The sequence below is a fragment of the Aspergillus campestris genome (assembly GCF_002847485.1).
Source record: "Aspergillus campestris IBT 28561 chromosome Unknown P168scaffold_11, whole genome shotgun sequence".
Taxonomy (NCBI): domain Eukaryota; kingdom Fungi; phylum Ascomycota; class Eurotiomycetes; order Eurotiales; family Aspergillaceae; genus Aspergillus; species Aspergillus campestris.
In genome coordinates this window covers 716216-731053 of record NW_020194346.1, presented here as the reverse complement: position 1 = coordinate 731053, position 14838 = coordinate 716216, and the positions used below count along the sequence as shown (strand labels likewise).

Genomic DNA, 14838 nt, shown 5'->3' with positions numbered 1-14838 from the left:
CTTTCTGATTTAGTGGTGGAATTGTCGTCCCTCTTGGGGTATTTGCAGTGGTCGTCTGTCCAGTCCCGGTACGAGTTGCAGCAGTTGGACCGAGATAATCAGGGAGCAGTATGCTTCCAAGATTGCTTTCACATTCCGATAAACTCTCATAAATAGTATGATTCGATCGAAGCACAATACCTGTAATCCCAGAAGAATTCCGATACAAGAAATAATACACATATAGCCCTACATCCAGCACGTAAGATTAAGAATTCCGGTAATTTTGGTATTCCGGCTGTAAGGACCCACCAGACGAGGTTGGAGAATTACCCTAGGTAAGGCAAATCCAGCACTCAGTAAGGATCTCGACTCCCTGGTTAGTACTACAGCAAATCAACCAGTCTGTGCACATGCAGAAAATATGTATGTATGTCAAATGATGTACCGGAATAACCATGTAGTATGTAGGGTGTGTCCACAGGCAAGGTCGAGATATTGTTGATGCACATCGTGAGCTTTGACAGCAGGGAAAATTTTCCCTCTGCGGTGGTTGGTGCAAGGCGCGTCTTTGCATGTCGCACGGTACATACCAAGGCCCAATGCTTGCAGCCATATTGTATGTCTCTGGAATTTGCCGGAGGAGAGGGGGCCTTTTGCCGCAGGTCGCATATTAGTTATTTCTTGTGTTTTCTCTCTTTTTTTCTTTTTTCTTGCGGTTTACGTCGTCTAATAGAATACAGCACAAGGGCGACACTCAGAGAGGGACTGACCCACCAAGCAGTCTAGGTCTACCCTCCTCTATCCATACTACTAGTTTTCGCATGGAGCTAAGAGCTAGGGAAATTAATCCAATGGGTCCTGCGCGATGACGACATGCGACAACGAACGCCTCGGTCAGGAATGCTCCCCAGTCACTGTACTATAGTACTGCAGCACTAACGGCTATCCCACGAGTAGTCCGTAGTAGGGGTACTGGCACATCTTGTCTTCATTCTAGACAGTCACGCTCAAATTGAAAACTGGGATTCTACTGTATAACAGACTGTTGTCCATAGTCATGTAGGGGATTGTATGGTCAAGGCCAACTTATTCTTATTATCGTCTCATGTTTCTTTTCCCTTAGTATATCCTTTTCTCGCCAGTCTGATGCCCGATCGGATACCAATCCATATTGTACCGAGTATATCGTTCCATGCAGGCCATGTCCGTCCGCCGATCAAGAACAAGAAACATCGTCATCCTACAGTCTACCCCCCATCAAGACCCCTACACATCAACAGCTCAGATCTCAACCACAGTATCCGTACTCCATCCGAAACCCCCATTGGTAGACAACAAGAACGCTCCAAGAATGAACAACAGCATACCACACTGACCACCACCACCACAAACAACGCCTGGCATATCTCAATCCAATAGACAATGCAGTTATCTTGCAGAGCGCGGAATCAAAATGCGCACCAGTGGCGTCGTGCCGCTTTCAAAGCAACTGCATGTCAAAAGAACCACATTGACGTCAGCGGCCCGGCCGCTATCTACCCGTAACTCATTAGCGCTGGCTTGGGGGGGGGTGGCTCCTCTAGCATGGGATAAGCAGATCACACGCTCTGCTGTATAATCTATCCCGGAGTAGCATTGACAGGTCGCTTGGGTGGGAGGATGGATTAAGCCAGTTATGGGGAGGAATATGCAAGAGTAATCTAGTGGGTTTGCTGAAGGAGTATATGTGAGTTTACTATTATTGTGGGGAGAGGATAGGTAGTATACAGTAGATGAGATTCTTAAAACTACAATATATTTTCTTCCAATATACACATCTATTACCCCGATCGTATGTAGCATACACACACTCGAGAGGCAAGATAAGCCCGCAAACGCCCCCTCAATGTGGTTCGTCACCAGCGACGCCACAATCCCGCCACAGCAATTAATATCCAACAAATGCAACCATCACATCTGTTACAACTTACGAGGCCTTCGTTTACAAGTTCCATATTAAAAAAGCCTAGCAGATGAACCCCTTTGTTTGTCAATTGTAACCGTTGTCGGCTGGGGCGTTTAGAGTTGTGCCACCATGAGTCCAGCTGCCATGTTACTAGGATAGGGACAGCTCATCACTTTGTCTACCCGAACCAAGACCCAGATATAGATTAGAGAGTTTATTGGGACAAGGGTTATCTGCATTAGATCTGGTGATGACGTCTCGCGCGGGGGGATGGACAGGGGAGAGAATAAGGGAGGGAGACTGAAGGAGGGGCGGGAAGAGTAAGAGTAAGCCAGCCATGTGCATGGGCTGTGAGCCCGCACCACACCACACCATCCATCTCATCTCATCTCATCTCATCTCCAATTTCCATCTCATGTATCTCAAGCATGGTAGCCCTCTGAACATTACTTACAAAAAATAATGTTAATATCTATCATGTCAGACAGTCCACTTACAAAGTAACTAAAGAGTATAACAAAACAAATTACCACAACTGGCGAGGCCCACTCCACTCTACTATCCGACCATCGGAGGCGGTAGGAGACACTGACTAGCTCAACGGTCGACTGGTTCAGCAAACGAACTGGTTCCTTGGAACTGGAAAATCATCTAATCCACTGACTCGTTTGTCGCGTGGGCGTGACCTTCGAGAAGGCAACTGTGGAAGGGTACGGGAAATTAACGTGGGCCGGGTGTGAGCCAGAGTTGAAATCTATACTCTATAGTAGGGGTGGTGTACAACAATAGAACACGATATACGGAGTGTAGATAGATGAATTAATGTCGAAGCCGACGAGTACATTGATTAATTTAGATTAAAATTAAAAATAAGAGTAAATACTAATAGAACAAGAATATCGGGAAAGGGAATCAAAGTCAACTAGCGTAGGTTTAGAGAAAAGATTGACATGATGGAATGGAAGAATGACTGACTGCTGCGATACCGAAAGTCATCCGAAAATGAATCGAAAGGTAGCGAAGGAGAGTTCCGGCCAATAGTGGTAGTGGTGGGCTTTCGGGTGCGGGGCATGCAGTGGGGAAAAGCCCACACGGCTGGCACGAGGCGGTTTTACCATGGTCCATGGGGCGATGGGTCTGTACCAGAGGATGGTCAACGTTGGAACCATCAACAATGGGAATGCCCAGGGTCTAATTGTGAATCAATCCAAGTTCGGGTTTAGTTGGTAAACAGTTAGCTATTTGTGGTCGTGGTAACGTAAGGTAGACTATGATATAAACCAGTGGCTGCATGCTCGTCGTACGGCATCTATTGTATGCTTGGTAATTCTTGAATACCTACAAGAAATCTACAACACTTTGTATATAGCAGTATAACGCCGCCGATAGTCCACTAAGATAAAGCGCAGTCTCCAGAGTCCAAACACAACGGAGACATTCTCTTTCTCCAACGCGAGTACGAGTTTTCCGCATCCCATCCAAGTGGGGTCATTGCCCAAGACAACATACCAAATCAAACCAAGCTATGGAGAACCAAGCCCACCCCAATCCTTCGTATCTTCCGGAAGACGACCCTGTCGAATCATCACCTGAGCGCGGTAGATCTGTAGTGTGGGATCTAGCGCGATATCGATACTACACGAGGATCACGGTTAATTTCCAAGGTCCTTCCATCCTTTCCGGTTCCTGTTGCGTCATCGAGATCCTGCTACGGACACGAGCGTATCCTGGGATCAGGATCACCAGGTGATCTAATGCATGGATGGAACACCTGGTAGAGGCTCGAGGGCGGTCTCGAGTTGGGTGAGTGGCTGGCTGCTACAGGATGTGATCAAATTGGAGGAGAGACAGATGCCATCTAGATGCCTGCAATGGTACAGCGCAGTGCTGTCCAAAGGACAGAGTCCAGACTAAGTCGCGGGACAGAACTAGATCCTGCAGCCAATGGTTACGGCTGGAACAGCCGCACCGCGAGGGTGAGAGGCCTAAGCGGCGAGCATTGCGTAAGCCAGCCCTTCCAGACTCGTGGGAGCGAGGGGCGTGTGGCTGTCTGCATATGGTGGGTGGTAGGCTATAGGGCGGTGCAGGGTTATTTTTGTCTGGGCAATCTCTAACGCAGAAGGAGAATGGAGATGGCAGAAAAGCCCAATCGAAGCAGCTTTGCTTGTCCCTATCAGCATCATATTGGGAACCTCGGGTCTAGCAGTATTGGCTGTCAGGTCCGCTTGAGGAAGGCCCTGGAGCTTGGTACTCTAGAACCATCACTCAATCAGTATTTACATATTACCATGTTTGTACGGAGTACTTGGAGGTGCCATACTCCACCTGGAGAAAGCACACCATATTCAAACTGTGGTTGGGACCCCCGGGTCCTCAGTCCTAGTCCCACTGAGTCTCTCCCAGTGCAATCCTCACCGCTTTTCCCAACTCGCTTAATCCCATTCGCTATCAGACCCCTCCCCTCCATCGAGCCTGATGAAGTTTTCGGATCAATTGTCAACCAGTCAGAGCCTAACTCTGGTGGAGACGGACCCCACCAGAAACAGGGATCATGCCTAAGCCTATCGCGGCAGGTCGTACAATACCGGATTAGGCAGACTTGGCCCTGGACACGGCACATCATCTCCAAAAACGCGTAATGGATCCAGTCACGATAGCCATTCAGTGGCAGTCAGTCTGGTTAGAGAGGACCCGGTGCGGGTGACCGTCCTGACCCTAATCCTAAATCCAGTGCGGGGGTTCCTAATCGGGCAATCCGGTGGAGAAGACTAAGTGTCTAACAGGAACAGCTCGTATTGAGAATCGACCCATGCCGCAATGGTTGCCGAATTGGTTTAGCTTCGACCGCGGAGGTCGTTGGAGACCCGAAGAGTGCTGGAAATCTTTTTGAAAAGAGAATTTCTATTTGTTTTCTTACCAGTGTTTACAAGAGTGGAGGATGAGTATCACTAGGGAGGATGACGGATGGATGGTGTGGTGTGGTGGACTCCGTAGCTAGGGTTGGTTTCGAGTCCACCCCCCTCCGTCTGTTTGGAACGCCATTCGAGCAAGCCACACAGTTCGTCGTCTGTGCCGTCTGACGGTCATTTCCTTGGAAATGACCAGACCATCAACCCCGACTGTGATCACTGGTCAGAGGATTCTGGCTTAAACTCCAGCTGGACATTGCCCCGACGCAGTGACCACGACCAAAGAATTGCCTCACCAAAACATTGCCGCTACCTGATAGTGGGTGTCCTGGACTCCTGATTAGAGCATTCCTAGTATCGCGTCGTAGCGATGCGAGAGTGGATAATGCTCAGGACACGGCTGTGGACGGCAGACAATTCCATTGCCAAGCACATGGTAGTTCTGGCTAGGATCCTGTTTCTACCAGGGACGTGTTATAGCTGGGCTATTGAATCTTCCTCTACCGAGTTCCGACCAGCCATTGTCCTCCCCTAGTGTGATTCCTTTACAGTGCTGACGGGCTGAAAGGGAGAGTATCACAGCAGGTCCGTGAGCCCAACCCCTCATCGTCCCACAAGGTTGGAATTCTCCCGAGGACAGATACGATATTGTATACATATGTACTCCGTAGTATGTACATGTACACCATGAGATCCATACATGGATCGACAGTTGCCAAACCACCCAAGACGTTAATCGTCAGGAACCTGGGATGATCAAGCGAATATCGACCGAAATAAGAACGTTTTAAGACATCTGTCATCTGCATGGGGGGGTCCCATCTTGGCAGATCCCACACGGCAGATCGTCGTGATTGGCGTTTGGGGGGGTTAGTCAGATCCAACCTCTGGATTACTTTCGAGTGAATAGATTGGAAGGGGGAAGGATATCACGTCAGTTGATCAATTGAACGGATGAAAATCATCGACATTTGTGGTATGTAACACAAATCGAACAGGAGGAAGCAGGTCTCACGCCATCATTGGTCTCCGGTCTTTCCCTCCCCTGCAACGCCATCGGTGTCCCAACCAGGATGCACTTGGTCCCCGAAGCCCGCGCGCCAAGATTATGGAAGGTCGACCGAACGTTCCGCAGTCTTCAACTTTTGCCCTCAGCTTTTCAGTCCTCAGCTTTTGCTGTTTTGGGGGGTATATCCACTATTCAAGGGCAAAAAATAGAAGGTCCACATGATTTGCTAACAGTTAATTTGGGCTCTATCTTTGGAGAGTTTGGAACCCAAAGATAACCATATTAATTAAACAAGATTGGATAAACTCCTCATGACTATAACCAAACATTGAATGAAAGAGAACAAAAGAGCAGTAGATCTGCTGATTGGCCCGCGATTCCGATGCACTAAGTCCGCCGATCCACACATGGCGGTCCACCCGAACGCTTTGTTAAATGAATTAACCTGATAACCTTAGTGTACTCTGGTAGGTTACCTCGTACCTACGCTAGTCAATACTCGGGAACGTGTTTCCAGAATAGAAAATCCTCCTGCTGGACATATCAAGATATGTCGAGATTCCCAAGCTACGGCCAAGTCCAACCGAATCAATGTCAAATATGATACCACCAGTGGGATTCTTCTCCATCCTAGTCGAGTGCTCCCTACAGCCGCGCTATCCCAAATATAGAAGGAATCCTGCAAAACCCAAGAGCCGCTATTGGCTCACTCCCACTGAATCACCTTCTCAGCCGGTCCCGGAGCCCCACTGCAGAGACGGCAGATAGTCGATAGCCGAGCTTGGCGGGATATGATCACCCAATCATCCATGGGGCCCCACAGGAGCTGACGCGTGCACCTTTTTTTCCCTTTTGCTTTTCCCTTCTTTTTCTGTCTTTTTTTTTTTTTTTTTTTTTTCTCTTATTTGACAACTACGTTACTGTTAATCTATTTTGATTTTGTGGGCTGGAGGTGTAGGGCCAAAAACGCCATACCTTTGCCTTTCGTGGTGTCAGGTGCATTGTCATGGCGTTTCTACAGATCCAGCACTAACTAGGTATTACTTCATAGAATTCAGACCTAATCTATCCACGCGCTCTACTTTCCTTCATTCAAACCTCGTATATCATCAACTCGTAAACATATAACATCAGCCCTCTCAGGGACACAGTCAGCAATACAGAGGTAAATAAGATAGCAAGTACCTGACTACAACAAACCCCGCAGCGAATCCCTGGATGCGATCCCGGCCTATCAGCCCCACACCCACTGCCATCCCCCTCTCACTTGGCACTAGTCCGCCCGCACTAGCACCATCCTGAAACGCGCCGTCCAGCGCCCCGTGTCTTCCCACTGGCTGCGTGGTCGGGGAGGGCGCGTGTTCTGTCATTCCTGAACGATTCTTTTAATTTTTTCTGAGATTCAGCTATTGCATGGGGGTGACTAGGAACTACTTTATTTGTCTGTGAGATCATTTTCAGTCTTTATTATGGGCGTCTGTGTCTTCAATATGGTGGTTGATTTTCTTTATCAATCTATCTGCTCGTGACAATATAACCTTAATACGAACCCAACCATGCACAAAAGTAAACCACGCTAGGAAGTTGCCTTATTAGGATCACAGTGTACGGAGTCTCTCCGTCAACCAAAGAATCAAAAGTAAAGCCCAAATCAAATAAACAAGCTTCGGGCAAGCCGCGATCCCCAACGGGAATAAACACCCCAAGTGTGCAGAAAGTGGAGTCCTCCGCTTGGCTGATGTCAATGGCGTCCGGGTGCAGCTGCAGCACAATCGACTCCTTCCGATTGATTCCTACATCGTAATCACAGTAGCTAAAGAACTTTGGAGATGTATGTCCAAAGTACGACCTATCTATCTCCAGCACGTCCCGAGGACGTGCGCAATGTCTGTGGGAATACACTACATTAGTATGGTAGTTTCGCAGGAATGTCCACCTCTCCATGGAACGAGTGGATGGAACAGAACTAACCACCCTGAGCGTGAAAGTATAACACAGTCTACTATATAAGAAGATACCATAAGGCGCAGACAACTCCAATTCCCTCCCTCGTCCGAGTGAAAGACGTCCAGACCATTTACGGATACAGGATTGCTCCTTTGATCGGGCGCTAGGACGACCGGGCTTCATGCCAAGTGCCCTAGCCTAGTTCTTACAACGACCTCTCCCACTCTAGCACGGAGTAGTATCGACAGGGACCGGGTTCCGCCCAGACTTGTCTAACGGTTAGAGGGATGAGACTAGTCGTGAGTCCCTGATTAGTTTGTCTTCTTTTCTTTTTTTTTTCTTTTCTTTCTTTCTTTCTTTTTTTCTCGATGACGCTACCCGGGTTCTTTTCTCTGACGCTACCGGGTTAAATCGTAAGTCGTGTCGAGGGGCTGACGTTGCGACCGGTTGAGTTTGATTTCGGTTGTATATTTAGAGGGCTTACTTATTCGATATGATCACAAGGTTGAATGAATTATATAGATAAAAAAGAATGGAATATGAGTAAGAAAAGGATAGACAATACGACCAGATCAAACGATATCGATCTAGGAACCGGGACTCAGATACGAACGAACGGACAAAGTCCGCTGCGAAGCGACCTGCCCTTCTTAGCGAGAACTTTCATTCACATGAACCCGAGGAGGAGGGCGCAAGTATCAGGCTGACTATACCCCATAGTACCCTCCCAGGCACTCGGGCGAATAATATCATACCAACTCCTACTCAAAGCGTCCACCTCCATCGTAACATTCCGGTGCCAGGCGGGAAAGCCATTGAACAACGCGAGGACCGGGCGTCGTCTGCGCTCCTGGAACACCAAATTGGACATGTTCAGGAAAAGGTTTCCCAGACCTATCAGCACCGGTGGGGAGGGGGGGAGAAGTATGCAGTGTGCTACATTTACGTACAGGGTGGAGGAGAAAGAATGTTTCTGTGATGCGCGTCTGCCTTACGTATGTTTGGAGACGGATATTAGTAGGGATGCAGCTCTACTGCGACTGATCCGTCATACCAGTTTAGCTTCATGACAGTGTGATTGTTGTAGTTAGTTCTCATGGCATGACATACCATGATTACTGTGTCCACTGCCAAGTCTCGTGTCAGCCTCAATCCATCCGTCTCTATCATACCGATAGAGGAAATGATAGATGGGGCACTTGTACACTAAAAGCACTACGAGGTAGAAAGTCAAAGCACATCAAGTAACATAATAACATAACAACAACAGTAAAGAAGGGGAAATAAAGAAAGAATGTAACCAATAAAGAATCTCCCCGATAATGGGGCAGAGAGAGAGAGTGGAGGATGCTTAAGCCCAACCAGCCGTCTCTGGCACCATAACTAAGATAATACTAATAGTCAACTACCTATCTATCATTCCATAGGTGACCCAGCCTCTTGAACCCCATACCTACTAAGAGTATCCGTAAGTAGTAGCTAAACACCACTTTACACGGTTCAAGCCAGTATCCCCTCCTCCCCAACCAATAACGATAATCCCTCGGTCTTTACTTAATCTGAAGTTCTGGCACTGCACCTTTAGTTAGGTCCCTATCTTAGTCCCTACCTACCAGGTAACCTACCTTACCTACTAAGGTACAGTCCACCTACCCAATAAGTCGAAAATCCCCTTTCCCCACAGGAGGGACCCTCCGCCAAGCCCGCACATGACATAGGCGGATGGAGAAGGCTTACGCGGCACATAGCTCAAGGCTGCAGGGCGAATGCTTGGCACCGACGCCATGGATCTGAGTGGAACTGTGTCTTGTGGCGAATGCGTTGCCACCATGGATTGGATTGGATTGGATTTAGTTTTGTTGCGCACTGGTAGAGAAAAAAGTAGAGGTGGTGTGGGTACCACTACCGTCCGTCACCTACCAATGCGTTCTTTTTTTTTTTTTTTTTCGAGGGTCGTGTTCAGGGACGGGAAACACCAGCAGACATGGACGGGCGAATTGTGTTGGGGGGCCCATTATGGATGGGCGGGCTGTTAGTGATTACTCTCGTAATATGTGACATGCAATGCAGTATGCAATATGCATCCTAATGCCCGTATCATTGTCCCCTGTGATGAGTATGACGAGGAGAATCTGGTGGCTGACTGAGTGTGTGGGTGGGTGTGGTGGATGGGATGGTGGTGTTAGGGGTTATGTAAGCGTCTATTCTTTCTCTCGTATTTTCGCTGTGGTGGATGAGGTCAGCATGGATTATTTTGTGAGTATTATCTGTAGATTGAATATAGTGATATGGTGAATATAATGTTATAATGTTTGTCTTGTATGGAGATATAGATCTTGATGTGATGAACTCTACGATCAGCATAGACAATCCCCAGATCGACCGGGTGATAGTCACTCTGATGTCTGGATAGTGGATGGATATATACTTGATACTTTGATCTTCACTATTACCCACCAATGATCGATATACGGTATGACATCGTCTCTATTATTCGACGTTTGGTTTATATATAAGGCGTTGCCGTGGTTGGCTATACAGGTATATACTTCATCGATATGCGAATCTATGCCCACCCATCATCTCAGGAGATTTAACTGAAGAAGTGTTACAATGGAGAATCCATTACTATCCGCTCCTAATTAGATACATATCCCAACCCGCCAGCAACGAAACACCGTCGCAAATCAAAACCGCCCAAGCGAATGCTAGAAACAGTAGCAAAGAAAGAAACAAGTGCAATAGAAAGTACATCCAAACGACGAGCTTTTGTTCATACAATGATCGCCAACTCCGAGCGCGCCAATCCGTCATCGTCTAAGTTGGGGTAGTAAGGAATCATCGAGTCCGCACTCTGCACATACGCGTCGTTGTACAGTCGCCAGTAGGGCGTGCGCACCTTGCGCGCCGGGTGGAACAGGCCTGCCCAGACGTAGTTCATCACGACGCCTGTGCCGACGGCCATGCGGATCGCGTCGATGGCCTCGATCACCCGGTCGATCACGTGTGGGCTGGTTTCGAAGATGTTGGGGAAGACAAGGTTGAGGAGATGCACCATGGCGTCTTCGCAGCCGAGGCCGACCACGCCTAGCGCGACGTGCTTGACGACGCTGGCGGCTGTTTGTCGGTGCACTTGGTCCCGGTCAATGAGCGCGTCCTCGAGTAAGGGCGTCACCGCGTAGACGTAGTCCTTGGCCATCTCGCCGATGTACTCGAACAGGAAGGACATGGCCTTCAGCACACCGTTTTGCACGTTCAACTCCGGCACGCGGTATTCGTTCATCAGCGCTGGAAGGACGGTGAACGGGGCGCATGTCTCCGCGACGATACCGATGGCGACGGCTGTACACACACGAGACTGGCGCTCCTGCACGCGAAGGTTGTTCAGGAGGGTGGCCAGGACATCCTGAGGACCGATGGCCTTCGCAATGAAACCGAACGTGTTGTTGGCAGCACGGCGAATGCCCTTCTTGTGGGCCTTCAACATGTCGAGCAGTTCGAAGCAGATACGCATCCACTCGCGGGCGTTGACCGCTTCGGGTCCGCGATCGGCGATACGACCCACGAGATCGATGGTGTTCTCTTGCACCTTCTCGTGACGGTTTCGCAGGATGGGCGTAAGACGGGGGAGGAGGTCGCGGATGGGCGGTTGCATCTGGTTGATACCCACGACGGTGACAATGGAACGCAGAGCTCCCAGGATCGAACCAAGCACTTCGGGGTATTCTTCACCCAGGTACTCGTACAGCACGATACCAAGCTTGCCCATGAGCGCATCCTCGCCACATTGCTTCATGACCATGGCGATCCGTGAAATGAGATCTGCGGCCTGTTGACGGACCGTAGCGGATTTGTTGTTCAGTCGCCAGAGGATGGTACTGACGATCTGCGGCAGATACGGCTTGCACCTGGTGCCGAGCGCATTCACGACGGTTCCGAACCCGTTCAAAATAACGAGGTCCTCGATGCTTTGCTCCTGGAATGTGTGGAGAACACCGTCGATCAGCCGCTCTTCCAGTCTTTCCGAGATATCGGCAGCCCCGAGGGAGGCAATGAGCTTCTCCACAGTTTCCACAGTCATCTTTCGATATGGCTCGCTTTCGTCCTTCAAGTTGTTCACCACACGCTCCAGGATCTCGCCGACGCCCACCTTTTGTCCAAGGTCGACGGTCGTGTCGACCACCTGGCGGTAGTTTCTTCTGTCCAAAGCCATGCGCCGCACCCAGAAGCTCTTAAAGAAATCTGTCAGAACATGCTCCTTGAGGTACCCCGCCGTCACACCATTCGTGCTGGCGCACTGCGAAACCACCTTGAGAACCACCTTCTTCATCTCCTCATCTGGGGAAGAGAACTCGCGGAGAAGAATCTCCATGATCTGGCTGGTGTAGTAGTTGGCGTACTCCTCGTCCATCAGCGGGATGATATAGCCGACGGCCTTGAGGAACGCAGCCAGTCCTTTGCCACGCTGCTTCCTGGCGCCCGTCCACAGGGGGTTAAGGATCTCATCGAAGCTTTCGATACCGTAAGGGTTGGCCGCCTCAGCCAGAGCTCCCACGGCCAATGCCGTGACTGTTCGCACCTTGGCTTGCTCATCGCTAAGGTTATCAGCGATGCAGTCAACCAGACCCTTCAAGTGAGGAAGGATGGCGCAGCCCATGAGGATGGGAATCTGCTGGACAATCTTGACACCAGTGTGCCGGGCCTGCCACGATTTCTTACTGCGGCAGACGGCACGCAGGAACGGCAGGAGGGCGGGAATACCAAGGGCAGAGGCGACGACGGCGAACGCTCGAGCAGTCGTGTTACGCACGTACTCATCAACGTGGTCGATATCGGGACGCATGGTACTGATCATGGTGGCCAGACCAGCCGCCTTGGACAGGTTGGAAATGATTTCCCTACCTTCAACACGGGCGTAGTAGTCTTGGTCGATGAGGAGGGGCTCAATGACAACGAGAATCTTATGTACGTAGGGGCGAACGAGATCGTCCAATTTGTACAGCACACGATCAATGACCTTGACCAGCAAATGGCGTTCCTGATCCTCAAGCGACTTCTCCATCAGGAGAGGGAGAATCTGGTTGAACAGCGGACCGGCTCCGAATTGCCGTGCATTGTCCGTGAGCTGACGCAGGGCAGTCTTTCTCATGGGCGGCGTGCCGTTCTTGACCTTCAGCAACAGTCTCATGATTTTGCGCTCCTTCATCTCATCCACCGACATGACGGACTCGTCGCCGCCTTCCATCAGCTTCCCGAAGTAGGCCATATCCTCCGGCTTGAAGAACTGCAGATCACCGACTCCAGGGATATCGGTGGGCAGCTGCTTGCCCAACGAGCGAACGCTCTCGGGCTCCTGCATCATGAAGCCCCCGACGCCAGTGGAGCTGGCAACGGGAGCCGGGGTTGCCATGAGCTTCCGTGCGGGTGTCCTGATCGGGGCGTAGCCCGGAGGAGGCTCCAGGATCTTGTAGCCGTCCGCCTCGGAGGGCAACATCATATCCAGCTCCTCGTCCGACAGTGGGGCATTTCGACCGGAGATATCAGTACCAAAGCTAGTTGGAATCATCGTAGCGCCTGCTTGAGAGGGATGCATGGGGGTGGCGAGGCCTGCATTGCCGACGGGGGTGGCAGCAGTGAGGGAGGGCGCTTGATCCCAACGCGACCGGCGCTTGGAACCTTCATCGGGAGCACCGGGGACGGGCGTTTGGTCCCATCGTGATCGCTTGGGCTTTGACTCTGGAGCCTCGGGGGTCTCGGCTTTCTCGTCGGTCGGCTCCGTTGACACATCCCACCGTTGCTTGCGCTTGCGTCCTGTGGCAGCAACGGTCGAACCGGCGTCTTCGTTCTCCTTATCCCCCGCTGTCAAGGTGGCTTCATGCTCGGGAACACCATTTTCACCCGAGTCCTGTCTATCAGAGATCAGCTTCTGAACCCGTTGTTCTTCCTTTTCCAGCTCGCGGAGGGCCATGACTTCACGATAGCTCTGGCCTTCCCCCTCGTTGGCCTGAGAGTTCGCGGCGAACGGATCGGCCCTGGTAGGGGTCAAGCCACCGCGGTCAAACCGGCGCTTCTGATAATCGGACTCGCGGTCGGCGATCCGGGCAGCCTTTTCGCGCCCGAGCAGGGCGTCTTCTTCCTCGACCCCATTTCCGCGGGCGAACTCGTCCATCTGGCTAGTGGTGGCAGTGTATTGGCCGACCAAGCGGTGGCCGGCATCGGCATCTTCCATCTCCTCATCCTCGCCGTCGACCGCAATCGAGGTATCATAGCCGGCAAATTTCTCGGCGCCACCGCGGTCGTATAGGGTCGTGTCGAAGGATTCCGTCATGGAGGCCTTGGTCGAGTTGTCAGTGCGCTGGCTAGACGGATCAAAGGTCCTAGAACCTTTACTCCCAGCTGCGGCAGCGTTGCGCTCCGCCTGGAGCTTTCGAACGGCCTCAAAATCGGCTGTGGATGGTATCAGCGGAATGCCATGTGGGGATGGGGGATGGGGGATGGGGGGAGGTTGGGGTGGACCAACAGTCAGACATGATGGCGGTTGTGCGAGCTTCACAGATGTGAAAGAGAGCCAATAATCCCAAGCATGGGCAGCAGCAGCTACATCCGGATAGGGTACCGCGAGAACGGCGTACTAGAGATGATGTTGGGTTGAATCGCTGATGATGATACGGAGAAAATACTCTGCGCGAAAGGATGAAGTTGGCGTCAGTCGGGTGAGTAAGTAATGACTAAGCACACGTGACCTATAGCTTGGTAGGGGCCTAAGGCATAATTATTATGCAGCGGACTAGATTACTTGCACAACTTGTTCCAAGTTGGCAGTGACGAGCCAGATCGTGTCTATCCACGGTGATCCAGTCAATAATGAGAGAGGTTGATATAGCAATCTATACACACTGACTGTACCTTCTAGATCGTGTCCTACTGAAACATACTATCCATCAGGATGCACAATATGCTCATGACAACACTACCCGTCCTTCTGGAACCATAACAAATCAAACATCATCATGCAGTGCAACCAACCCATCGGAGATTTACCTTCC

The 14838-nt window shown here is 50.5% G+C and overlaps 1 protein-coding gene across 1 annotated transcript; it reads right to left on the bottom strand.

Annotated features, from left to right (window-relative positions):
• Positions 1-10405: 10405 nt before the first annotated feature.
• On the bottom strand, positions 10406-14446 carry P168DRAFT_258208 (U2 snRNP complex subunit HSH155). The gene is made up of 2 exons (XM_024834590.1): positions 14313-14446; positions 10406-14239 (listed from the first exon to the last, which is right to left on the bottom strand). Exons 1-2 carry the CDS (start codon positions 14320-14322, stop codon positions 10566-10568), a joined length of 3684 nt encoding a protein of 1227 aa, XP_024690161.1. The 5' UTR covers positions 14323-14446; the 3' UTR covers positions 10406-10565.
• Between the last annotated feature and the right edge of the window lie 392 nt (positions 14447-14838).